Here is a 27,828-nt window from a genome sequence, read left to right on the forward strand (position 1 = left end):
AAAGCTAAAAAAAACAATGTTTTATTAAACTTCAGCAAAAAAACAAAAGAAAACCAACACAGTTACTATATCGCATAATTCCAGGTAATTTTAAAGCATTTATAATCATGTTGGTTTCTAGAAGAAAGTATGGCTTTGGCTTGAACCCTTCAGTAATGGTCAGGGCTCATCCTTTGGAGCCAGGTTTTAGGCTGGCAAAAGCTTTGGAATTTTTAAGGGAATGTGAGAGCTCATTGAGAAAAGAGATGAAATATGAATCTCTCTCAGATTTCTTAGATTCAAATATCACCACAATAGTAAAATGAGGTTCAGGCCGTGTTAGAAAGTATGTACTTTGTACTTTGTCATCGTAGAAGTGAACTACTTTTTCCAAACTGTTTAGCTCTGAAGTTCTATCAGTCATAATCATGATTACATTGGGCCAGTGCATTACAGGCCTATCGCCTGGCAGAGATACCACGGCTGGGTACTGATCCACGCCCTTTGGGGCTTCCCTGTAAGAATCAGGATGATGATAACCATGTCCTTGAAAGCTCTCTGATCCACGGTTGTCAAATATTAAAGAAACATTGACGGCGTCATATTTTCTAATAAAACTGGAAACTTTTCCAAAATAATCAGGATTAGTTTTAGCAGTAAAAGTTTTCATTTCTGTAGTTTGCCGGCTTAGTGTCTCATGAAAATAAAAACTGAATTTGGCAAGAAGGATGTTTTTCAGTTTCATTAGCCAGAGAAAAAGATGTGGAGGTTGCACTGCCTTCTGAGACTGCCCTCCAAAGAGATGCTTCTTGGTCAAACTTTGTTTCTCAAATATTTGACCCCAAGTTTGCAGCTTGGTATGAGCGCTATGCAGGTTGACCAATGAGGGAAGGAACTTCCATTCTGAGACTTGAGCCTGGGCTTTCAAAAGATGTGCAAGTACATCTACCTCTAACTGAAAGCTGCTTTCTAGAGGAGAAAGAATTGGGTGATGAAACCTGCAAAATAAAGAATGTTGTCAGTTCTGTATATTAAGAATGGTAACACAACAATGAAAACATATGGATCAACATTCAAACGCACTTATCTGGATAACAGCAATGTTATCAAAATAAGTACTGTTGACTGGGATATTGAGTTAGTGCCTCTAAATGTCCTCCTCACAGAATGCCTTGGCACTGTGTGGATAGTTATGGGGCAGAGCATGGGTGGTCTCAGAACTTATATCAAGATAGTGAGAATATTTGGTCTACTATCGGGATAACTTAGGACACATAAAAATGTCCTTAGTTATCCATATAGTAGACTAAATTCGATCACAACGCAAACTTTATACTAACACCAATTGGTCACCTGTACCATGGTCAGACCATTACATAAGAAATATTACCCTCCAATGGAGAAGGAAAGACCTACCTAACAAACAACCATGAAAAACTTACACCACAAGAGGAAAAATAGACCCAACTGAATTTTGGCAACAGATCTACACTGACGGATGGACAATAGAGACAAACACAATCCAATTCCTCTCTAACTGGGATAATAGATGCAAATCGATACTAGACAACATTGCCCCAATTCAAACTAGAACCTTGCACAGGAAAAACTCAATACCATGGTTCAATGAAGAATTCAAAACACAAGTTAGGAAATTGGAACGTACGTGGAACAAAAAAAAAAGATGACCCCACTCTAAACGCGTGGAAACTACTCCGAAGGAAATACAAATATGCCATAAGACAAACCAAAAGACAATACTACAAAACTGAAGTCGGGCCAAATTACAAAGACACACACAAACTCTTCCAACTCGTGAACAAACTACTAGATACAACCCCAGTCACCAACAACAACAAAGACACTCCAGGAGCCGACGACTTGGTGAGATAGTTCAACGAAAAAAAATCATAAAACTACGACTCAAAATACCAGCCAGCCCAATTGAATATACAACACTCCTAGAATGCCTAGACCCAGAACCCGGAATCCACCCAGCAGACAGGATCTGGACTGAATTCACCATACTACCAGAAGATCTTATCTCACAGACACTTAAAAGATTCGCCAATTCTCGCTGTAAACTAGATATATGCCCAAACAACCTCATGAAGTCGGCCCCCCAACAATTTATAATGGACCTAACTAACCATATGAATTTCATGCTACAAAATGGACTCTTCCCAAAGGAGAAAGGTAATATTCTGCTCACCCCCATACCCAAGGATGCAAAGAAAAATACTAACGAACTATAGACCAGTAGCATCCATTCCCCTACTCACCAAAATAACAGAAGGCATGGTGACCAAACAACTCACAGAGTATCTAAACAAGTTCTCGTTACTGCACGATTCCCAGTCAGGATTTCGATCTAATCACAGCACGGAAACCGTACTAGTCACGCTTGTGTCCAAACTCAAACAACTGATAGCAAACGGCAACAACATACTACTGCTATAATTCGACATGTCAAGCGCATTCGATATGGTCGACCACGGTATTTTATTACACATTCTAGAATACTTCGGAATCGGAGGTAACGTTCTCAGATGGTTTAAGGGTTTCCTAAACACCCGCTCATATCAAGTGACATCAAACTTGACAACATCAGCCACATGGACACCTGAATGCGGAGTTCCACAGGGATCCCCCCTCTCACCAACCATATTCAACCTAATGATGACACCCTTGGCTAAGTTATTATCGAATCAGAATCTAAACCCATACATATATGCTGATGAGGTAACAATCTTTATCCCATTCAAACACGATCTAAGAGAAATTTCCGACGAAATCAACCAAAGCCTACATATTATGAACTCCTGGGCAGATGCATTTCGACTGAAACTAAATGCCGAAAAAACCCAATGCCTGGTACTCACCTCGCAATACCACAAGAAGGAATTCACCACCATCAACACACCCAATCTAAGTCTACCAGTCTCAGACACCCTAAAAATCCTTGGAGTCACCATTGACCGACATTTAACACTTGAGAACCATGCAAAAAACATAACTAAAAAAATGTTCCATTCAATGTGGAAACGAGTCAGACCATTTTTCCCAAGGAATGTCTTCCGATACCTGGTACAATCACTGGTACTTAGTCACCTGGACTACTGTAACTCACTCTACGCCGGTTGCAAAGAGCAAATACTCAAAAAACTCCAGACAGCCCAGAACACGGCAGCCAGACTTATATTCGGCAAACCAAAATACGAAAGCGCAACACCCCTCCGTGGAAACCTACACTGGCTCCCACTCAAAGAACACATCACGTTCAAACTCTGTACCTTGGTCCATAAAATCATCCATGGTGACGCCCCAGCATACATGTCGGATCTAATAGAACTACCACCCAGAAATGCAAAAAAATCCTCCCGCACATTCCTCAATCTTCATCCTCCTAAATGCAAAGGCTTGAAATACAGATCGATGCATGCATCAACCTTTTCCTACACATGTACACAGCTCTGGAACTCACTGCCACGTAACCTGAAATCGGTCTACAAAGTGACCACTTTCCGCAAATTCCTGAAGACTTACTTCTTCGACAAAATATATCATAAAGAACAACATGCGTAACTGCACCTTCTTCTAGATATCCAGGAATGTTCTTTGTCTTTTGCTCCCATACCTTCTTGTACCTAATGCCTTTGACTCTAACACTATCATGTATTTCACCATCATGTAACCAAAACTTCTGCTAAAACAATGTATACTCTTTTCTATTCCCAATATTATGTATTTCACCATCTTGTACCCAAAACTTGCTGTAAATCCAAATATACATTCTTTTCTATTTCCAATATACATGATGAAATGTAAGCCACATTGAGCCTGCAAAAAGGTGGGATAATGTGGGATACAAATGTAATAATAATAATAATAATAAATACTGCCACTATCTGCATAAGTTCCAGCACCGTTCGACCTATCTATATATTCAACACCTACTACTATCCCTGGATTCTATATAGCACAACTTAAGTTGCGTGCACAAATCTGGTCATATTCTGGATTTGCGAACGCAACTTAATTAGTTAACAAACCAATCAGCGCCGATAATTGCCAATTAAGCAATTATTGACACTAATCGGCATTATTAGAATTTATGTGAACTGACTAAGCGCATTCTGCAACGTGATGCATGTAAATTCTAAGTTGCATAGTTGAAGAGGGAGCGTGGTCATGGGCAGGTTGTAGACATTTCTAATATCTATGCATTCTATAGAATACAACTGGTTTGCATCTAATTTAGGTGTCAACATTTACACCAAGCTTTACTTGGCCTAACTGCCTATGAGTAAATTTAGTCGTGTAGACAGGCGCTCAGAGTATTCTATAAACCACAAGGAAACTTAGGCCTAGGCGTATTTTTTGTTCAGTGCTGATTGTTTAGGCATGATAAATAGAATCTACCCCTATATGGATACTGGCACTGCCTATCCCGATATTTCTTGATCAATGCAGCCAGTGTAAAAAAACAACAACAAAAAAAAAAAAAATCAAAACAACAAATAATCACATCAAGATAAGTTATATTTATTTCACACTAACCTTGAGCTGTATTTCTTCAGTATGGATTCTAAAGTGTTGACAAGCTCTTCAGAATTAATAAACTTTTGGCTGCTAAGGGTATACATTTTCTCATAAAAGTCCGCAATTTCCATCCGGGCCTGCACAAAATAGCAGAGCTGTTCTGACAAATGGGAAAGGAGCTCTTCCAAGTGAGGAGCTGTGCCTCCAATGGCATTCCGGCCCGTCGTCACCACCTTCTTCAGCTCATTGTATAACGACGTGTAGATAGTTCGGATAGAATCTTTCCTGCTGAAAAACGATTGCCCACCTATCCATGTAAATAATATGGTTGGTCAATTAAAACTACAGAAAAAAAGCTGTGCAACTTTAACATCTCTTTAAAAAATATATCTGCCTTACATTTTCTTGCACTGACTCATGGGAGAGAATCTCCTGTATTTAAAGGAATTCCTTTGAAAAATTAGTTTTCTACCTTAATTTCAAGCTAACAACTTCTATACCTCTAAATATTTCTTCTGCTGCTGCTACTCTACTGACACGCCGTTAATTTATTTTACTAATTTAATAGAGTTTCACTAGTATTACTGCTCCTGTAAAAAAAAACAAAAACGGAATCTCTATAGAGTATCCGTCCTTTCAAAAAACCAACAAAAAAAGATGTTGTAGTACACAGAGATTTGACGTCTCAAAAGTTCATATACTACATCGATTTTGTTGATCCTCAACAGTAATGTTTCTCAAGCCAATCTGGTTTTCAGGATAACCACAATCATATGCAGGACACACTAGAGCCAATGCATGCAAATCTCTGTAATGCATATTCGTTGTGGTTATCCTGAAAACCAGAATGGCAAGAAGTGCTCAAGAAAACTGGCTTAAGAAACCCTGCTTCAAAAAAGGTATCATAGCCTAAACAGGGGTGGGCAACCTGCGGCCCGCTATTTTATGTGGCCTGTAAGACCAATGGAAGTATACATAGAAAATGGCCTACACAAACATCAGAGTTTTGGGAATTTTAAATACTGTATTTTGCAAATATTTTCAGAATAGTGGCATAGCCACTCTAGAAGTTTGTTTCCATCCTACTCATTATGTAGCCCGCAGCAGTCAGCATTTTTTAAAATGCTAACAGCTATGGGCAGAATTAGCCCCAGATAGTCACAATTGGGACATGTTCTGGCACCAGCACTGAAGATCAGGGGCTAATTTCAGTGGGGCTGGCCAACGGAGCTTACACAGGTCCTGCCGATATTCAGCCGAGGCCCTCATAACACATGTAGAATCTGGCTAAATATTGGCCGGTATCCGCATAGCATTTTTAAAAGCCCCCGCGAACCCTCCCTCTGATCCCGCCCCTCTCCTTGTCTTAATGCTTCCTCCAGCCAGCAATAGTCACAACCCCTCCTCCCTCCTGGAACATACCCCCAATCCCCCCTGGTCTACACATCACAGCTACCATTTTATGAAGGAAGCAGAAAGGGGCAGGAGCAAGTGAACTATGCTCATGCACCCTTCGCCTCCATTGGACTACCATGAATATCAGGTAGGCCCAGGGCCCACATCGAGGGGTGAGAGGGGGATCTGAAGGCCTATTTTCTTTTGAGCTGTCCTAATGTGGGTCCTGGCACTGCAACATTGCCAGTAGCCACATAGCTGCCAGTTCCTCCTTAACGCTGTCCTCAGTACCACCCTAACCTGTCCATTTTTTATAGGCAGTTAGAGCCGATATTCAGCGGCACTGCCCCAGTAAGTGCTGTCAAATATAGGCACTGGGTGGCCCCATGCGATTTAAGTGGGCTGGAGCCTCTCTTGTCTGCTGAAATCAGTCTGAATATCAGCTGGATCATGTTTAGTTAAATTTTATTTATTGATCACAGGTTCTCTTTAGAGCTCTATTTCTGGTTCCAATCTTATGTAATATTGCAGCCCCCTAGGGATAGTACTGACATTCATGCAGCCCTTGAAGATAGTCCTTCTAGGCCAGAGCTGGGGCAAGTTTAAAACTTATTGTAAAATGGTTGGTTTACCAGCTAAACTTTCCATAGCTGCCATTCAAAACTTCCTGATGGTGTGTGCTTCTCCCACCAACCTTTCCTCATTTTGCTCCATTTGATCAGCTAAGAATATATTTTGCAGATTCATAAAATGCTCGAATCACACAGTACCCATTCAACACTAATTTTCAGCTTTGCTTGTAGGCTATTCAGTCTCATCACAAAACAGATGGTTTACATATAGCAGTTTGAGAGAAAGCAAACATGAAAGAAATGGAGTGAAATATAAACAAATAAAGTATCAGCAGAGAATTAAGACAATACTTCTTGTTAGGTTCAGCTAGTGAACTGCAAAATTTAATTCTTTTTTCTGAAAACATGAAAGGCTTCTTTACATTTTCTTGCTTTTCTCCTCTCTGTGACAATGCAGGTCACACTGGAAACAAAATTCTTCTAATACTGAATACCCTCATGCTGCAATAAAGATCAAGACCATGCCTACAATGGACAATCATTAACCTACTCGCCTCTGCAACATGTCTGAATCAACCAGACTCTACAGGCAAGAGACTAATTTTAGTATCATGTATAAACCAATGGTTCTCAACCTTTTTTTTCTGTTTTTACAAAGTATAAATGGGATCATTGCCAGACTGGAGGGTCCTCCGATTATGCTGCCAGCTAGACTTCTCTTAACACACTCATTCTCTCTCAAACACACATTCAGGCGCTCATCTCCTCTCTTACACTTTTCTCAGCTCAATCCTTTTCTCTTTCTCAATTGCTCCCCCAACCTCAAAGCCCTCTCTCTCAACCCCTTGTACCCCCTTCCTCTTCTCTCTTTTAAACCCTCTTATCCTGCCAATCCCCTTTCTTAAAAATTACCCACTCTGCCTATCAGAGCCAGTAGGAGGAGAGCATCAAGTCATTACCTCTTCGGTAGCCAATTGAAAAAGCGAATGCAGGCACAAAAAACAGAGCATAACCCCATATTTCTGGCCCAGGCTGGCAAGGGAGCAGCTTCCTATTCTCTATTCTCCTCAATAATCAAGTATATACGGTTCTTATACAAATCACAGGATTTTCAGCTACATACCTCCCCGCTCTTTCTGACACACAAATGTGCTGTGACATTTGGGCTGAGAATCCCTGGAGTAAACAGTACTATATATATATATATATATATATATATATATATATATATATATATATATATATATGTACACACACACACACTTTCTGTGTGGATATATTTTGAAAACCACCAATTTCTGTGGTTAATGCCAAATTGGTTTGAAAATGATCTCTCAGGGTCAATGTCTCCAAATGTTTTAGTTGTTTGCTTACCATGATAGTAATGAACCTCACTTCAAAGCCAGGGCATGATCTCAGTCTCTGCTAATGCTCAACATTGTATTTGCATAGTGCCAACGAGAGCTTCAATCTGGAATTCATAAGATGTAACATGTAGAAGCAACCTATCCAGGTGTACTTAAAATTTCTCCTTAAATCAAGCCTGTGCCTCTCAATACAATCTGAAATATTTCTCTTTCTGCCACATTGTCTTGGTCTCTGACTGCATTTCTTGATATTTAATGATCTCTCTCTCTCTTTCTCTCCCCCCAACTGATTCACAGAACAGCTGCTTGGAACTTACACCTCGATGAACAATACAATTCTGGTATTTTTTCTCCCTTACCAATGGGCCTGGTTTTCTTGCATCCAGCTATTTATGATCGGAATGGGAATGTCCCAGGTGATCACAACCTCTTCATTCTCCATAATACTCTTTTTAAGATCATGATCCCAGTGCTTTTATGTGAATTCTATGTGTGTATTTATATATAAATACAATATGCACAGACATACACAAACATAGAGGAGATCAATATTCAAACAAAGAAAACAAGTTATGTGGTTACCTGGAGTTTGCCAAATAAATTGTTGGTTTTCAGGGCTCTTTGCAGCATCTCAACATCCAGCCAAAAGTTAGGAGCTGAGGAGGAGGAGGGTAGCCCAGAGAGTAAGGCTGAAAATTACATGGATAGCACCAATAATCTGGATAACTTTATCTGTTTAAAGCATGACTTCATAAAAAATAAACACCCTTGCTTAAATAGCTAAGTTATCTGCTTATGTTTAGGACCACACATGCAGTGATCCAACTGAAATAAGACTATGTAGCACAAAATAGAGCAAATGAAGGTTCAATAACTGGAAAGACAGGCCACTGCATGGCCAATACATAAGGTGCTGATGGAAAATGAGACAAAAATCTATCCTGGCAACAGCTGAAAATCAGTGCCTGTAGCAAAATTGCCCACACCGACTATGAGCAATGCCATGACCAAATGGCTATAATAATACATTGGACCCTCTACTTACAGTAAAATCTTACTTCTTGCAAACAACTATTGGGATCATACCATTGAAAAGGTTACAGAAAATGAATACATCAAGATCTCTGGCACTTTAAAACACAAACTGACAGGCTGTTGGAACAAAACATTCCTGACAACAGTCACCAAAGAAAAATGTATGGTTTATAGTAGTTCTAATGCCATTAAGGGGCAAACTTTAATGGCATTAATAATTGTAATCACCATTAACACTGACATAAGATGTGATAGGAGCACATCAATACCATCCCCAGCCTGCCAAGAGCATTTATTGATTACCCAAGACCCCAACCAACCTAAGACCCACTGTAGACCTCCCCAGGCCTACTGTAAGGATACCCTGGTGGTCTAGGGTAGGACAGGCAGGCACAATCCCCTGTTACTCCTGCCCATGATAGCTCCAGGTTCAAAACTGAGGCTGCATCCTGTAGCAGCAGTCTCAAAGTACTACCCACTAAAGATCCTAGCAGTAGTACTACGAGATTACCGCTTAAGTACGCAATCTCCATTTTGGAGTAGTACCACAAGACTACTTCTACAAACCCAGGATATCATTTAAAACCAGGAGCCAGCATGGGCATCCTTAAGGTAGGCTGGGGGTGGGGGGTTGGGGGAGACAGGTGCTTGAAAACTTTAACCCCACCTCCCCGTGATATTCAGCCTGCTACCTGGTTTGTGCTGCAGGAGTCAGAAGGATATTCAGCACCACTATCTAAGAATTGAAGATAAACCACCTGGAAAAAAATAACAAAAGACCAAAGCGATATTAATTGGACTTCCAAAATACTTGAAAACTTTAAAAAACAGAACCCCACCAGTTTTGCAGCATACATTATGTGTCTCTCTGATTCCCAGGCTCTTGGGTATGTGTGAAGGAAAAGAGTATACTGGTATGGCTGTACTACTGTTCGCCGCAGAACGAACAGACAGATGAACAAATTGTATACAGAAATTAGGAAAGCTGTCAAATTGGGCAACATTATAATAATGGACGATTTCAATTACCCCAATATTGACTGAATAAATGCTACATCAGGGAGTGCTAGGGAGGTAAAATTCTTAAATATAATAAACTAGTGAAAAAGCCCCGTTTCTGATGGAAATGAAACGGGGGCTAGCAATGTTTTCTTCTGTGTGCATGTGGGAGTGTGTGTGTCCCTGCCCTCTGGCCTCTCTCCCCTCCCCCATCTGAGTCCTTCACTGTTACAGAGCCAGCGATTTGATTTCGTGCTCTGCTGTTTTCCTTCACTGACTGTGTTACAGAGAGGGCGGGGCAGACACTCATAGGGAAACCGGATATCTCGCCCCCTTCACACTTCCGGCTGGAGGCTTCATAGAACGTTGGTGTTGCCTTTTATATAGAGAAATGACTGCTTCTTGGAGCAACTGGCCCAAGAACTGACAAGAAGGGTATCTATTTTAGATTTAGTCCTTAGTGGAATGCAGGACTTGGTATGAGAGGTAACGGTGTTGGATCCACTGGGAAACAGTGATCATAGCATGATCAAATTTGAGCTGATATCTGGAGTGAAGTCATTAAAGAAATCTACTGTAGCAGCATTCAATTTTCGAAAGGGTGACTATAACAAAATGAGGAAAATGGTTAAAAAGAAGCTGAAAGGGTTGGATGCAAAGGTTAGGACTTTAAATCTGGCATGGGCGTTGTTTAAAAATACTATCTTGGAAGCCCAGACCAGATGTAATCCACATATTAACAAAGGTGGAAAGAAGAGTAAACAACAGCCAGCATGGTTAAAAGGTGAAGTAAAAGAGGCTTGTATATTCCTCCCTATCCTAGGCCTGTAACATGGCCCAGCTAGCCCTCAGATTTCCTAGTTTGCTGTCTTCAGCATAATTTTAGTTTCTCCCTGCAGCTGCATGTAAGCAAGAGTGCTTTATCAGTAACTGGAAAGTACATATCACATGCCAAGGAGGAACTGAGGCTATGCGGCCCATATATGGCAGATACACATGGATATAACCTTGGTGGTGATGAGAGACTGAGGACCCTGCAGACTCCAAGATTTTCCAACAGAAATATGTGTTCAGAGAGGAAGGACACCAGGTGTTTCATACTACTTGTTAGCTGGTTTTCCACGCTGTGATCACGCTTTACTGATAAGGAATTAGCCAATTGCAACAAAGTGTGCATGTGAACACAAGTAGGAGAGGATGGTAGAATACTGGAAATTGCCATTTTTGTATATTACTATATTGTGTAATGGAAGGAAACAGGAAAAATCCATATATGATCACAAGTTAGTTTAGGAGAAATCACATGATTTCAGAGAAACGAAACTTATGTATATATGTGATGGCTAGGAAAGTTTTGCAGAGCAGCAGTTTTGTTATTCAGTCTGTGCGTCTGGCTACTGGGTGACAACCTGCTCCAGAGAGAACAATTATTTTGCATTGGCTTAGTGAGATACCAATAAAGATTTTTACTGGTTGCGCCTATACCCGAGTCTGATTGTCTTTCTTATTCCAGCCTCTAGGGCTGAAGTGTTTTCCCCTCCCCAGGGGCAAGGGACAGGATTACACATTTGAATATTCAGGCTATTAGAGCAGGTAGAAAGAATGAACAAAACACTAAGTAATGCCACTTAAAACCAAGAGAAGACTCTGTCTATGTTATTGAACCTACCCAAATTGTAAAAATCACTGCGAGAAGAACATATACCTTAATCTAAAAAAAACCCCAGATATTACAAGAAGAATGAACAATCCAAAGCGGATTTTTGTATAGCGATATGGAAACTAACGGATGATGCTTTAGCGCATCCCAAGTTAGGTCATTTTCTGCTTTTCTAGGCTCACATTAACTTCTAATGCAGCTTAGTAAAAGGACCCTTAGGTTTGTACCTGAGGCAACAGGGGGTAAAATGACTTGCCCAAGATCACAAGAAGCTGAAGAGGGATTAGAACCAGGCTGTCCTAGTTATCAGTCTGCTGCTCTAATCATTAGGCTACTCTTCCACATCCAATAATGGAGACATGATATAATTCATCAACACAGACAGAAAAACTACAATTGTACAGTTTTACTTATAGCACAGATGGAAATAAACCTCCTCATTAAAGCAGCTTTTGTAGTACTACATCACTACTACAAAATCAAGTTTCCAATGGAAGCAAATTACAAATTATTGACACCAAACAAAATGAACAGGCATGAGGTGAAGAGATTTGAACATTTCTTATTGTAGAAACATTTAACAATGAGACTGACCAAGATGGCGTTGAGATTAGATGTGCTATGCTGAGCTCCGGAAGATTGTTTTCCTTTTTACCTATTTCCTGGTTCTTATGATGCCAAAGAAAAAAGGGAAGATTAGAGGAGTTTCCCTCCTCACCCTCTACGTCCCTGGCTCTTTGTCAGGCTCTGATTACAGCATATGTGATGTCTACTGAACCCCACGGTGTTCAGTTTTGGAGGCCGTATCTTGCGAAGGATGTTAAAAAAATGGAAGCGGTGCAAAGAAAAGCTACGAGGATGGTATGGGATTTGCGTTCCCAGACGTATGAAGAGAGACTTGCTGACCTGAACATGTATACCCTGGAGGAAAGGAGGAACAGGGGTGATATGATACAGACATTCAAATATTTGAAAGGTATTAATCCGCAAACAAATCTTTTCCGGAGATGGGAAGGCAGTAGAACGAGAGGACATGAAATGAGATTGAAGGGGGGCAGACTCAGGGAAGATGTCAGGAAGTATTTTTTCACAGAGAGGGTGGTGGACGCTTGGAATGCCCTCCCGCGGGAGGTGGTGGAGATGAAAACGGTAACGGAGTTCAAACATGCGTGGGATATGCATAAAGGAATCCTGTGCAGAAGGAATGGATCCTCAGAAGCTTAGCTGAAATTGGGTGGCGGAGCAGGTGGGGGGAAGAGGGGTTGGTGGTTGGGAGGCTAGGATAGGGGAGGGCAGACTTACACGGTCTGTACCAGAGCCGGTGATGGGAGGCAGGACTGGTGGTTGGGAGGCGGGAAATACTGCTGGGCAGATTTATACGGTCTGTGCCGTAAGAGGGGTTGGTGGTTGGGAGGCTAGGATAGGGGAGGGCAGACTTATACGGTCTGTACCAGAGTCGGTGATGGGAGGCGGGAAATACTGCTGGGCAGACTTATACGGTCTGTGCCCTGAAAAAGACAGGTACAAATTCAAGGTAAGGTATACACATATGAGTTTATCTTGGGCAGACTGGATGGACCATGCAGGTCTTTTTCTGCCGTCATCTACTATGTTACTATGTCCTGAAGTTCTCTACCTTTGAGGAGTTCTGCACTTCTCCTCAGGAGCTGGAGTCCTGGGTGAGTACCCTGTGGGCTATTTCTTTTATTAGTTGTGGTTCGGTCTACCTCAGGCCTCTCCTAGATTTCCTTTCTGTCTGGGGCCTGGGCTCAAGGGCTCACGAGTGGGCTACGAGTGACACTCTCTATGCGGCAGGAAACTTTGAATGTGGGAGCTAGATTTCAGTTAAGGTTTCCAAGTAAATGTGTATTACAGATTGACGTTAGTTTTTATTTCTTTGAGCCTTCACAACTACGTTCTTTCTTGGATGTAAGAACTCCTAAACAAGATTCGTAAAGTGGAATTATGAATATTTTTTTTCCTTTATACCCCTCTCAGGTTATTGTGTATTGGTCAGGCTGCTCCTTTTGTGGACTAATGCCTGTAATATTTGTTAAAAAGGGAATTTTCCCTAATTATTTTCTTTTGGAATTCTTGGCAATTAGGGTGACAAAGTTATCTTTGGTATATTTTGTAATTTCTATCGATAAATAAATAAAAGAAAGAAATATTTAACATAAAACTGCTTGCGAGGACTGAAGCTCAAACAAAAGAATATAAGGAATATATGGAGAATTAGCCTAACGGATCGTGAAAGAAGTGGGTTGCGTTCCCACTGCAGTTCCTTGTGACCCTGAGCAAATCACTAAGGGCTTCTTTTACAAAGCCGTGCTAGTGATTCTCACACGGCAAATGAGAGGAAGCCCATAGGAATTGAATGGGCTTCCTCTCACTTGCCGCACCGAGAATCGGTAGCGCATCTTTGTAAAAGAGACCCTTAACCCTCCATTGCCCCAGGTACAAAACTCAGATTGTGAGTCCACTAGGGACAGAGAAAATAACTGTACGTAATAAACCATTTTGGTTGTATCACAGAAAGGCGATATAATAAGAATCGAATAGACATTAAAATATCTAGATACCTCCAAACAACAACATTTAAAAGCAATCTACAAAACATTTGCAGTGCTCAACAAAACAGGAGCCTCTGATTTGCTATGCACATTGAATTATCTCGTGAAAATTACTTGAGCATTCTCTTTCCTAATTAGGTGTGACTGCAGTATAAATTTCCAGTAGCATTCAGCTTTACTGGTTCTTCATATCTAATAAAAATAGAGTAATAAAGCACAATTACTCAGTTCTCCAGAGTACTGTATGGTATGTCAGGCTTTCCTTTGATTTTCCTTAATCTCCCTCCCTCTCCCACCCCACTCCCCCACTAAAGATGCATTTACTACAAGAAGAGAGGCAAGGTGAACTTACAGTATCAAGGACAGATGCCAGACATATTTGCTATCCCAAACTGCAGCCAAAGCATATTTTTTGTACCAAGCAAAAGCTCAAGGTAGATTTATAAACTATGAGAAGGCTCATGGTACCTTTATTAATCTTGCAGGTCCAAGACACTCTGAAAAGGTTCACTGACAATTACCAGCAAATATGTAGGGTGAACTTATTTTCCCAAAAGAGATTTTACCAGGTGGGGTAAACTGATAAAACAGATTTATAACCAGACAGAAGGTTCAAGCCACTTTTATTACTCATGACGGAATGTGCAAAATGCACTTAAGCGAATGCTACATACCTGTAGAAGGTATTCTCCGAGGACAGCAGGCTGATTGTTCTCACTGATGGGTGATGTCCACAGCAGCCCCTCCAATCGGAAACTTCACTAGCAAAGGCCTTTGCTAGTCCTCGCGCGCGCATGCGCGGCCGTCTTCCCGCCCGAACCGGCTCGTGTTCGTCAGTCCCATATGTAGCAAGACAAAGACAAGGGAAGACACAACTCCAAAGGGGAGGCGGGCGGGTTTGTGAGAACAATCAGCCTGCTGTCCTCGGAGAATACCTTCTACAGGTATATAGTATTCGCTTTCTCCGAGGACAAGCAGGCTGCTTGTTCTCACTGATGGGGTATCCCTAGCCCCCAGGCTCACTCAAAACAACAAACATGGTCAATTGGGCCTCGCAACGGCGAGGACATAACTGAGATTGACCTAACAATTTTTCCAACTAACAGAGTGTAGCCTGGAACAGAATACACATGGGCCTAGGGGGGTGGAGTTGGATTCTAAACCCTGAACAGATTCTGAAACACTGACTGCGCGAACCGACTGTCGCGTCGGGTATCCTGCTGCAGGCAGTAATGAGATGTGAATGTGTGGACAGATGACTACGTCGCAGCTTTGCAAATCTCTTCAATAGTGGCTGACTTCAAGTGGGCTACCGACGCTGCCATGGCTCTAACATTATGAGCCGTGACATGACCCTCAAGAGCCAGCCCAGCCTGGGCGTAAGTGAAGGAAATGCAATCTGCTAGCCAATTGGATATGGTGCGTTTCCCCACAGCCACTCCCCTCCTGTTGGGATCAAAAGAAACAAACAATTGGGCAGACTGTCTGTTGGGCTCTGTCCGCTCCAGATAGAAGGCCAATGCTCTTTTGCAGTCCAATGTGTGCAGCTGACGTTCAGCAGGGCAGGTATGAGGACGGGGAAAGAATGTTGGCAAGACAATTGACTGGTTCAGATGGAACTCCGACACAACCTTTGGCAAGAACTTAGGGTGAGTGCGGAGGACTACTCTGTTATGATGAAATTTGGTGTAAGGGGCCTGGGCTACCAGGCCTGAAGCTCACTGACTCTACGAGCTGAAGTAACTGCCACCAAGAAAATGACCTTCCAGGTCAAGTACTTCAGATGGCAGGAGTTCAGTGGCTCAAAAGGAGGTTTCATCAGCTGGGTGAGAACGACATTGAGATCCCATGACACTGTAGGAGGTTTGACGGAGGGCTTTGACAAAAGCAAACCTCTCATGAAGCGAACAACTAAAGGCTGTCCTGAGATCGGCTTACCTTCCACACGGTAATGGTATGCACTGATTGCGCTAAGGTGAACCCTTACAGAGTTGGTCTTGAGACCAGACTCCGACAAGTGCAGAAGGTATTCAAGCAGGGTCTGTGTAGGACAAGAGCGAGGATCTAGGGCCTTGCTGTCACACCAGACGCCAAACCTCCTCCATAGAAAGAAGTAACTCCTCTTAGTGGAATCTTTCCTGGAAGCAAGCAAGATGCGGGAGACACCCTCTGACAGACCCAAAGAGGCAAAGTCTACGCTCTTAACATCCAGGCCGTGAGAGCCAGAGACTGGAGGTTGGGATGCAGAAGCGCCCCTTCGTCCTGTGTGATGAGGGTCGGAAAACACTCCAATCTCCACGGTTCTTCGGAGGACAACTCCAGAAGAAGAGGGAACCAGATCTGACGCGGCCAAAAGGGAGCAATCAGAATCATGGTGCCTCGGTCTTGCTTGAGTTTCAACAAAGTCTTCCCCACCAGAGGTATGGGAGGATAAGCATACAGCAGACCTTCCCCCCAGTCCAGGAGGAAGGCATCCGATGCCAGTCTGCCGTGGGCCTGAAGCCTGGAACAGAACTGAGGGACTTTGTGGTTGGCTCAAGATGCAAAGAGATCTACCAAGGGGGTGCCCCACACCTGGAAGATCTGGCGCACTACTCGGGAATTGAGCGACCACTCGTGAGGTTGCATAATCCTGCTCAACCTGTCGGCCAGACTGTTGTTTACGCCTGCCAGATATGTGGCTTGGAGCACCATGCCGTGACGGCGAGCCCACAGCCTACATGCTGACGGCTTCCTGACACAGGGGGCGAGATACGGTGCCCCCCTGCTTGTTGATGTAATACATGGCAACCTGGTTGTCCGTCTGAATTTGGATAATTTGGTGGGACAGCCGATCTGTGAAAGCCTTCAGAGCGTTCCAGACCGCTCGTAACTCCAGAAGATTGATCTGCAGATCGCGTTCCTGGAGGGACCAGCTTCCCTGGGTGTGAAGCCCATCGACATGAGCTCCCCACCCCAGGAGAGACGCATCCGTAGTCAGCACTTTTTGTGGCTGAGGAATTTGGAAAGGACGTCCCATAGTCAAATTGGACCAAATCGTCCACCAATACAGGGATTTGAGAAAACTCGTGGACAGGTGGATCACGTCTTCTAGATCCCCAGCAGCCTGAAACCACTGGGAAGCTAGGGTCCAATGAGCAGATCGCATGTGAAGGCGGGCCATGGGAGTCACATGAACTGTGGAGGCCATGTGGCCCAACAATCTCAACATCTGCTGAGCTGTGATCTGCTGGGACGCTCGCACCCGCGAGACGAGGGACAACAAGTTGTTGGGACTTTGGGAAATTTATCACAAACCTCAGTAACTCCAGGAGGCGAATAGTCATCTGCATGGACTGTAGAGCTCCTGCCTCGGATGTGTTCTTCACCAGCCAATCGTCGAGATAGGGGAACACGTGTACTCCCAGCCTGCGAAGCACCGCTGCTACTACAGCCAAGCACTTCGTGAACACTCTGGGCGCAGAGGCGAGCCCAAAGGGTAGCACACAGTACTGGAAGTGACGTGTGCCCAGCTGAAATCGCAGATACTGTCTGTGAGCTGGCAGTATCGGGATGTGCGTGTAGGCGTCCTTCAAGTCCAGAGAGCATAGCCAATCGTTTTCCTGAATCATGGGAAGAAGGGTGCCCAGGGAAAGCATCCTGAACTTTTCCTTGACCAGATATTTGTTCAGGGCCCTTAGGTCCAGGATGGGACGCATCCCCCCTGTTTTCTTTTCCACAAGGAAGTACCTGGAATAGAATCCCAGCCCTTCTTGCCCGGATGGCACGGGCTCGACCGCATTGGCGCTGAGAAGGGCGGAGAGTTCCTCTGCAAGTACCTGCTTGTGCTGGAAGCTGTAAGACTGAGCTCCCAGTGGACAATTTGGAGGTTTGGAGGCCAAATTGAGGGTGTATCCGTGCCGGACTATTTGAAGAACCCACTGATCGGAGGTTATGAGAGGCCACCTTTGGTGAAAAACTTTCAACCTCCCTCCGACCGGCAGATCGCCCGGCACTGACACGTTGATGTCGGCTATGCTCTGCTGGAGCCAGTCAAAAGCTCGCTCCTTGCTTTTGCTGGGGAGCCGAGGGGCCTTGCTGAGGCGCACGCTGCTGACGAGAGCGAGCGCGCTGGGGCTTAGCCTGGGCCGCAGGCTGTCGAGAAGGAGGATTGTACCTACGCTTACCAGAAGAGTAGGGAACAGTCTTCCTTCCCCCATAAAAACGTCTACCTGTGGAGGTAGAAGCTGAAGGCTGCCGGCGGGAGAACTTGTCGAAAGCGGTATCCCGCTGGTGGAGCTGCTCTACCACCTGTTCGACCTTCTCTCCAAAAATGTTATCCGCACGGCAAGGCGAGTCCGCAATCCGCTGCTGGATCCTATTTTCCAGGTCGGAGGCACGCAGCCATGAGAGTCTGCGCATCACCACACCTTGAGCAGCGGCCCTGGACGCAACATCAAAGGTATCATATACCCCTCTGGCCAGGAATTTTCTGCACGCCTTCAGCTGCCTGACCACCTCCTGAAAAGGCTTGGCTTGCTCAGGAGGGAGCTTGTCCACCAAGCCCGCCAACTGCCGCACATTGTTCCGCATGTGTATGCTCGTGTAGAGCTGGTAAGACTGAATTTTGCAAAAAATCAGGAAGAACAAATCCCACAAACCAAGTTAAACCTTAAACTCACTATATTAAACTTGGATTCAAAATAATTTATCTTTTTTTATTTTTATGTATGCACTTAAAAAAAATATACTATAAAGTGTTTTAAATTATTTTAAATGTGCTCAGACCATACCGTTTACACCCATTATATCCCCAAGAGGAATATGTGGTGGTGTCACAATGGAACCATCATTGCACATATGATGTTCCACCTCCTAATATTTGTGTATGTACATACAGCTGAGCCCAAATAGATCTTAATCACCGGTGTATGCGTATATTTATAATACATATGTATAAGTCATAAACTACTCACATTAAATATTGCTGGACTTGAGCTCAAATCTCCACCCATAAATTATGGTGCTTTCCTTATTACCATCTAATACATGGATAATAAAACATACAATTCAACATTTGTTTGAACCTAAAGGAGGTAAATGTTAATTCATGACACCTAGATCTCACTTCTCCCACATATCTTACATAAACCTACCCACAATGCGATATACACCCATTATTCACATAATTATTTCACTTCCCTTGGGGTATATTGTGCTCGTGCTTGTGCTTCATTAAAATCACATATCATTCATCCATTCCAATCTTGCCATCATAATAACTGCTCCCTTTAACTCTGGCCGAGTTTCAAAAGTCTTCATCAGAAAGGGAAAAATACTACTCTTTTAAACCAATTTACAGGCATTATAAATCCCCCAGGTAGGATCGCCTCTGGAACCCTTCCTCACTCCACGGAGAGACTGAATTTTGGCCATGAGCATAGAGGAATGGTAGGCCTTCCTCCCAAAGGAGTCTAAGGTTCTAGAGTCTTTGCCCGGGGGCACCAAAGCATGCTCCCTAGAACTCTTAGCCTTCTTTAGGGCCAAATCCACAACTCCAGAGTCGTGAGGCAACTGAGTGCGCATCAGCTCTGGGTCCCCATGGATCCGGTACTGGGACTCGATCTTCTTGGGAATGTGGGGATTAGTTAAAGGCTTGGTCCAGTTCGCCAGCAATGTCTTTTTTAGGACATGATGCATGGGTACTGTGGACGCTTCCTTAGGTGGAGAAGGATAGTCCAGGAGCTCAAACATTTCAGCCCTGAGCTCATCCTCCACAACCACCGGGAAGGGGATGGCCGTAGACATCTCCCGGACAAAGGCCGCAAAAGACAGACTCTCGGGAGGAGAAAGCTGCCTTTCAGGGGAGGGAGTGGGATCAGAAGGAAGGCCATCAGACTCCTCGTCAGAGAAATACCTGATGTCCTCCTCCTCCTCCCACGAGGCCTCACCATCGGTATCAGACACAAGTTCATGAACCTGTGTCTGAAGCCGCGCCCGGCTCGACTCCATGGAAACACGGCCAAGGTGTGAGCGTCGAGAGGTAGACTCCCTCGCCCGCACCGGCGAAGCTCCCTCCACCGACATCGTCGGGGAGCCTTCCTGGGAGGCGACCGCAGTCGGTACCGCAAGCGGCACCGATGTCGGAGACCTCACCCCGGGCAAGGGGCCAGCCGGCGCCTCACTCGACGGTACCGGTGGCGCAAGCATCCCCAGTACCGGAGGGGAAGGGCGCAACAGCTCTCCCAGGATCTCTGGAAGAACAAAAAAGGGGCGGCTGTGGAGAAAGACATGGAAGCCGATGCAGGCGTCGAAGTCAGAGTCTGTTCCGGGCGTGGAGGCTGTTCCGGGCTGTCCAAGGTGGAGCACATCGACACCTCCTGAACAGAGGGTGAGCGGTCCTCCCGGTGCCAATGCCTACTGGGTGCCGACTCCCTCGGCGACCCAGAGCTCTCGGTACCGATGCGGGAAGGAGACCGGTGTCGATGCTTCTTTGACTTTTTCAAACGAACCATGTCACCGGAACTTCCCGATACCGACGAGGAGGACGTAGAATCCAACCGTCGCTTCCTCGGGGCAGAGGCCGAAGAAGGTCGGTCTTGGGGGGGCTGTACCGCAGGAGCCCTCAGGGTAGGGGGAGACCCACCCGAAGGCTCACCGCCACCAGCAGGGGAATGGACAGCCCTCACCTGCACTCCAGTCGAAGCACCACCGTCCGACGACATCAGCACTAGTGGAGGTCCAGGTACCGCCGACGCAGCCTTCCGATGTCTCGGTACCGACGATGCAGAGGGTTGATGCCTCGATGCAGTCGATACAGTCGATGCCGAGGTCGGAGGTCTTGACGCTGACGACGTCGATGCACTCTCGATACTCCCAGTGCTGTTGTCGACGAAGAGCCCGAGAACAACACGTTCCACTGGGCCAATCTCGCTACCTGAGTCCTTTTTTGTAAAAGGGCGCAAAGACTACAGGCCTGTGGGCGGTGCCCAGCCCCCAGACACTGAAGACACGACGCGTGCCTATCAGTGAGCGAGATTACCCGGGCGCACTTCTTGAAGCCGCTGGGAGACTTCGATGACATGGGCGGAAAAATCACGCCGGCGAAATCAAAACTCGTAATTGCGATAAGGCACCAAAAAGAGGGAGAGAAAAAACTCGACCCGAGGCCTCAAAAGGGCCTACCCCGAAAACGAAAGGAAACTTAACGGGGCAAAAACTGGAAATACGGGAAGGGGAAAAAGACCGAAAAGGCCTTTCTCTGAAATTCCCTTTTTTTTTTTTTTTTTAACTAGCGAAAAGTCAAAAAGACGCGCGAGGATCAACTTAAGGGGCGCGAACGGCGCAAACACGACCGTACCGAGCGCGGACAAAAGAAGACTGACGAACACGAGCCAGTTCGGGCGGGAAGACAGCCGCGCAAGCGCGGTGCGCATGGGCGCGCGAGGACTAGCAAAGGCCTTTGCTAGTGAAGTTTCCAATTGGAGGGGCTGCCGTGGATGTCATCCATCAGTGAGAACAAGCAGCCTGCTTGTCCTCGGAGAATTACATTTTCAAGGAAATTTAGGGCACAAGGAGAATGAGTTAGCATCACACTTACAGTGGGGGAAATAAGTATTTGATCCCTTGCTGATTTTGTAAGTTTGCCCACTGACAAAGACATGAGCAGCCCATAATTGAAGGGTAGGTTATTGGTAACAGTGAGAGATAGCACATCACAAATTAAATCCGGAAAATCACATTGTGGAAAGTATATGAATTTATTTGCATTCTGCAGAGGGAAATAAGTATTTGATCCCCCACCAACCAGTAAGAGATCTGGCCCCTACAGACCAGGTAGATGCTCCAAATCAACTCGTTACCTGCATGACAGACAGCTGTCGGCAATGGTCACCTGTATGAAAGACACCTGTCCACAGACTCAGTGAATCAGTCAGACTCTAACCTCTACAAAATGGCCAAGAGCAAGGAGCTGTCTAAGGATGTCAGGGACAAGATCATACACCTGCACAAGGCTGGAATGGGCTACAAAACCATCAGTAAGACGCTGGGCGAGAAGGAGACAACTGTTGGTGCCATAGTAAGAAAATGGAAGAAGTACAAAATGACTGTCAATCGACAAAGATCTGGGGCTCCACGCAAAATCTCACCTCGTGGGGTATCCTTAATCATGAGGAAGGTTAGAAATCAGCCTACAACTACAAGGGGGGAACTTGTCAATGATCTCAAGGCAGCTGGGACCACTGTCACCACGAAAACCATTGGTAACACATTACGACATAACGGATTGCAATCCTGCAGTGCCCGCAAGGTCCCCCTGCTCCGGAAGGCACATGTGACGGCCCGTCTGAAGTTTGCCAGTGAACACCTGGATGATGCCGAGAGTGATTGGGAGAAGGTGCTGTGGTCAGATGAGACAAAAATTGAGCTCTTTGGCATGAACTCAACTCGCCGTGTTTGGAGGAAGAGAAATGCTGCCTATGACCCAAAGAACACCGTCCCCACTGTCAAGCATGGAGGTGGAAATGTTATGTTTTGGGGGTGTTTCTCTGCTAAGGGCACAGGACTACTTCACCGCATCAATGGGAGAATGGATGGGGCCATGTACCGTACAATTCTGAGTGACAACCTCCTTCCCTCCGCCAGGGCCTTAAAAATGGGTCGTGGCTGGGTCTTCCAGCACGACAATGACCCAAAACATACAGCCAAGGCAACAAAGGAGTGGCTCAGGAAGAAGCACATTAGGGTCATGGAGTGGCCTAGCCAGTCACCAGACCTTAATCCCATTGAAAACTTATGGAGGGAGCTGAAGCTGCGAGTTGCCAAGCGACAGCCCAGAACTCTTAATGATTTAGAGATGATCTGCAAAGAGGAGTGGACCAAAATTCCTCCTGACATGTGTGCAAACCTCATCATCAACTACAGAAGACGTCTGACCGCTGTGCTTGCCAACAAGGGTTTTGCCACCAAGTATTAGGTCTTGTTTGCCAGAGGGATTAAATACTTATTTCCCTCTGCAGAATGCAAATAAATTCATATACTTTCCACAATGTGATTTTCCGGATTTAATTTGTGATGTGCTATCTCTCACTGTTACCAATAACCTACCCTTCAATTATGGGCTGCTCATGTCTTTGTCAGTGGGCAAACTTACAAAATCAGCAAGGGATCAAATACTTATTTCCCCCACTGTACATTCATAGCACATTTTTTGCCTTCATGCATATGCAGGGATTGTTCAACTTGAGTGTGAGGTTATACTTAGAAACAAAACATTCAAAATCATTCATCTACTTATCAGCAATTAATAATTTCAGGAATGACAAAAAGCAAGCAAGTTTCCTCCTAATCCAGTCTCCTGCTAACAGGAAAAAAAACAGTACAGTGTCTTTCTTCGAGCCTTCCCCTGACCAGTCCAGACCCATAGTATTTGCCCTCCTTACAGAAGATGAAGACGGAGCAAATCTGCTTGCCTTCCTTCTATAGACATGAGATCAGCATGCTGTTGCTACAGTTTCCTTTTCCTATAACTTAAAACCTCATTGTTAATCATTCACTGTATTACATTATCTATATTTTTCTCTCCCCTAACTTTTTTATATGCATGGATTATTTTCTCATAATGCGTACTTTCCGTCTCTCTACCAAGCTAGCAGGGGTCATCCTGTACTGGTCTGGCAGGACTCAAGGAGCGACAGTTATCAGATAAGGTATAACTGTACATTCCTCTTTAGAAGGTAAGATCATAAGCGTTGCCATACTAGGACAGACCAAAGGTCCATCATGCCCAAAATCCTGTTTCCAACAGTGGCCAATCTAGGTCACAAATACCTGGAAAGATCCCGAGAGAATAAAACAGATTTTATGCTGCTTATCCTAGAAATAAGCAGTGGATTTTCCCAAGTCCATATTAATAAAGGCTTATGGACTTTTCTTTTAGGAAATTATTTAAACCTTTTTAAAAACCCTGCTAAGCTAACTGCATTTACTACATTCTCTGATAACAAATTCTAGAGTTCAATTAAACATTGAGTGAAGAAATATTTTTACCCATTTCTTTTCCATTCACTACTCAGTAGCTTCATTGTGTGCCTATATCTTGTACTTTTGGAGATAGTAAACAAGTAATTCATGTTTACCTGTTCTACTCCACTCAGTATTTTATAGACCTCTATCATATCTCCCCTCAGCTGTCTCGTCTCCGAGCTGTAGAGTCCTAGCCTCTTTAACCTTTCCTCATAGGGAAGTCCTTGTATCCCCTTTATCATTTTTGTTGCCTTTCTCTATATCTTTGTCCATGCCAGGCCAGTCCAGACCATTGGAATGTACCAAAGCTTCCTTCTAAGTTCAGCAACAGAATACCATAGCAGAACTTTTACAGTACTGCGCAAAGCACTGCATGTGAACTCAGGTCAGTATTTTGATACCAGGTGCTGCGATAAATGAGTGTATACCTTACAGATGTGTATTAGCAGGACACATTCTTATATATCCAAGACACTGTTGCTTTTGTTTGACCTTCTCCTACCACTTTTTTGTTTGACCCTCTCCTATCACTTAGCGATCTTTGATAATGTAAACCACAAATCTAATAAATAGCAGTAGAACATTAACAACTGTTATAGCAGGATCAAAAGAGAATTTCTACTAATTTACCATTTCAGGCAACTCATAGCAGGTTCAATGCGGCTTACATATTATATACAGGTACTTATTTGTACCTGGGGCAATGGAGGGTTAAGTGACTTGCCCAGAGTCACAAGGAGCTGCCTGTGCCTGCAGTGGGAATCGAACCCAGTTCCCCAGGACCAAAGTCCACCACGCTAATCACTAGGCCACTCCTCCACTATTCTCAAGTACTTGGTTTTATAAAAGCCACAGCACACTGGGTTGAAAGTCTCAACATATTCCAAGATCTTTTGTTAGGGGGTGCCTCCCTACTCAGAAAACAGCATTTTGTACATGCAATTGGGATTTTGTTTTCCCTATGTGTATCACATTGCACTTGCCCATCTTAAAATTCATTTCCTATGTAGATGCTCAATCAGGAGTTCACAGGATTCTTCTTCTTGAAATCCTCACAATCAGCTTTTTTTGATGACTGTGAGGATTTCCAGAAGACTGAATAATTTTGGCAGAATTTGCATCTTTTCCCATAGTAGGCACAGAAATACTGCAGTAGTTGTCTGCTAGCTGTTGCTGAAAGCAAGAACTGCACCATCTGATCCACTCAACCTCTCAATACATACATAAAGGTGGGAGATACAACTATATAGGGAGAAAAAAAAAGCACTTGTTTGGGAGAAAAAAAATCACTTGCTAGGGCTAAAAGAAAAGGAAGAGAAGAGACTTTAGGGCTCATTTACTAAGCTGTGTTAAGTACTAATGCACACCTAACACAGCTTAAAATGGCATACTGTGGGACACGCTCCGGGATCCTGCAGTGAGTGCCATTATAACACATGCTAATCCACATGCTGAAAAAAATGTTTCATCTTTTTTCAGGAGGGTGCATGTTGGGGGCAGTTCTGCACTGATCAGTTAGTACAGATATATTACCACATGCTAACTGCATGCACCCTTACCACATACAAAATGGGTGGTAAGTGCACACACAGTAACTTCTATTAATGGCTGTGCACTAATGGCAACCTTAGCGTGTGGCAGATAATACAAAAAAAAACAAAAAGGAAAATCTGCCATTTTACATGAGTGGCAAAAATGGCCTTAGTATATGGAAAATACCATGCAAGGGCGCACTAATCCCACTTTTTGCTACAGCTTAGTAAAAGGGCCCCAGTGTACCTGGCAGAGAACGGCGAGATAAAAAAAGAGAAGGATACTAGTGAGTGGAGAGGAAAGAATGCTGTTGGAGAAGGGGTTGATGCAACCCCCTCCCCCTTTTTTCCTGGGATCAGAACTTTAAATCCTGCTCTGGATGCACCTTGCGTTCTTCACCTGAAATCGTATTCTGCGCTTTCTATATCTGAAATCAGCCTGGGGTCTTTGGGGTGGGGAGGCCAAGGGATTAATATTTATTTGTTTAGGGAAGAAGTTCTTACCTAGCTTCTGACCCAAGAATGTCATGCTATGATACGCTTTCTCCGCTGCTGCTAAGTGTGCGAGAGCTGCCAGCATAGAACACCAGCTGGCCCCGGCGCTCTTGTTTGTCTCCTTCTCCTTCTCCACGTTGTCTTTCGCTTTATCGTACGAGAAAATCCCCAAATGAGAAAAGAAAGTTTCTAGCACGGCCTGCTCCACCGGCACCGGAGTAGCTAGCGAGATCGAGTCACTCATCTCCTCCCAGGTAGCAGAACCACCCTCCCGCAACATTCCTGCAAAGGTCGCGTCCCGCTGGTTCTAGGCCCCCATCTTCAACTCTGCGGCCGCTATTCACAGCTGCTGAACAAGACGTACAACCATTAACAAGCACCAAACACACACAAATGTCAACATGGCACTTTGACCCCGGATCTGATCCGTTGCTCTTGGAAACCGCAGTTTATTTCCGTCTTCGTAATGAATAAAGTATCGAGTATTTTTTTTTTTCTCTTCACTACTTCACGCGCTGCTGTTGTGGGCGGGTTCGTTGTAGTCCCTCTCTAGGGAGGGACAGCGGGAAGAAGGGGGTTCGTGTTACTATTAAACATTTGTTGGGAAATTTGGAAAATCGATTTTTTTTATTTTGATGATGATGGGAGGGGGGGGGGGGGTCGGTCGATAGTATTTCGATAGCTGCTAAGTATCCCCAAAACTTGCAGACATCAACAATTTTAAATAGTACAAACAATTACATGAATAGCAAAGCCACTACCTCTTCTGACCTGTGAGTTTAGTTAGAGGTTTCGTTGGGTTCCCCAGTATTTTAGTTCCCTAAAATCTACAGTATTTGAGCCTGTAAACTTCTGGAAAAAATATTATTTAGAATGAAATGCATTGCATAAATTTCAGGGTATGTATAGGATATATACAAATCATTAACTCTCCTTTGTGCAGCTTGTGGCTCAGTCAAGTGGCACATCAGTTGTAATGCCAAAGTGGGTGTTAATGTAGGATAGTCAGATGTATTTTCTGGGGAAAACTCTGTGTTTTCCTTTGTGAAGGGTTAATGCAAATGGTTCTGGATTTGGCCATTGCAACAAAACCAGCATCATCAATGGTGAATCATTCCAAAGAGTGAGATTTTCAAATGGTGCACTCAGGGTATAAATCCAGAAATATTTGAGGCTTCCAACTGGCTGTTTTTTTCAGCCAGTCTGGCTTAGCCGGCTTCTGGCAGACCCTTAAAAGTGGCAACAGAAAATCAGTTTGAAGGCAGCTTTAGTCGCCCTGCTCCCCACCCCCATGGTCCAGCAGCCCTCCCGCAAGTTCAGTATTTCTCCCTCTCACCCCCCACGGTCCTCCAAAAGTAGTGAAAGTTACAGGCAGCGCAGCGATGAACATACGGCGCTTTCTGCCATCCCTGTGTCTTCTCTTTGCTGCATCCCACTTTCTGTGATGGAACTTCCTGTGCGTCCCACCTTCTGTGATGGAACTTCCTGTGAGTGGGACACAGCAGAAAGAAGGCTCCAAGGGAGCCAGATGCAGGCTTGTCTTCCTTGCTGCCAGCAACTCACCGCTTTTCAAGGACTTCAGAGAGGGGTCGAGGTTGAAATGCCAGACCCATGGCAGGAGGATAGAGAGGGAGAGATACTGAACTGGGAGGGGAGGGGAACAGAAGCTGGACT

At 44.4% G+C, this 27,828-nt stretch overlaps 1 protein-coding gene across 1 annotated transcript; it reads right to left on the reverse strand.

The window, feature by feature from the left end:
• Positions 1-26,581, reverse strand: C10H12orf66 (chromosome 10 C12orf66 homolog). The gene is made up of 3 exons (XM_030216837.1): positions 26,164-26,581; positions 4,540-4,828; positions 1-977 (listed from the first exon to the last, which is right to left on the reverse strand). Exons 1-3 carry the CDS (start codon positions 26,432-26,434, stop codon positions 167-169), a joined length of 1,371 nt encoding a protein of 456 aa, XP_030072697.1. The 5' UTR covers positions 26,435-26,581; the 3' UTR covers positions 1-166.
• Between the last annotated feature and the right edge of the window lie 1,247 nt (positions 26,582-27,828).

This window comes from Microcaecilia unicolor, chromosome 10, assembly GCF_901765095.1.
Source record: "Microcaecilia unicolor chromosome 10, aMicUni1.1, whole genome shotgun sequence".
NCBI lineage: Eukaryota > Metazoa > Chordata > Amphibia > Gymnophiona > Siphonopidae > Microcaecilia > Microcaecilia unicolor.

Excerpts from the sequence above, each read along its gene's own strand:
- C10H12orf66 (XM_030216837.1), bottom strand. The coding sequence starts at position 26,434 with ATGTTGCGGGAGGGTGGTTCTGCTACCTGGGAGGAGATGAGTGACTCG. Across the intron at positions 4,829-26,163 it reads ATTCTTGGGTCAGAAGCTAG|GTGGGCAATCGTTTTTCAGC; the intron begins GTAAGAACTTCT and ends TTACATGGATAG. Across the intron at positions 978-4,539 it reads CTGAAGAAATACAGCTCAAG|GTTTCATCACCCAATTCTTT; the intron begins GTTAGTGTGAAA and ends TTTATTTTGCAG.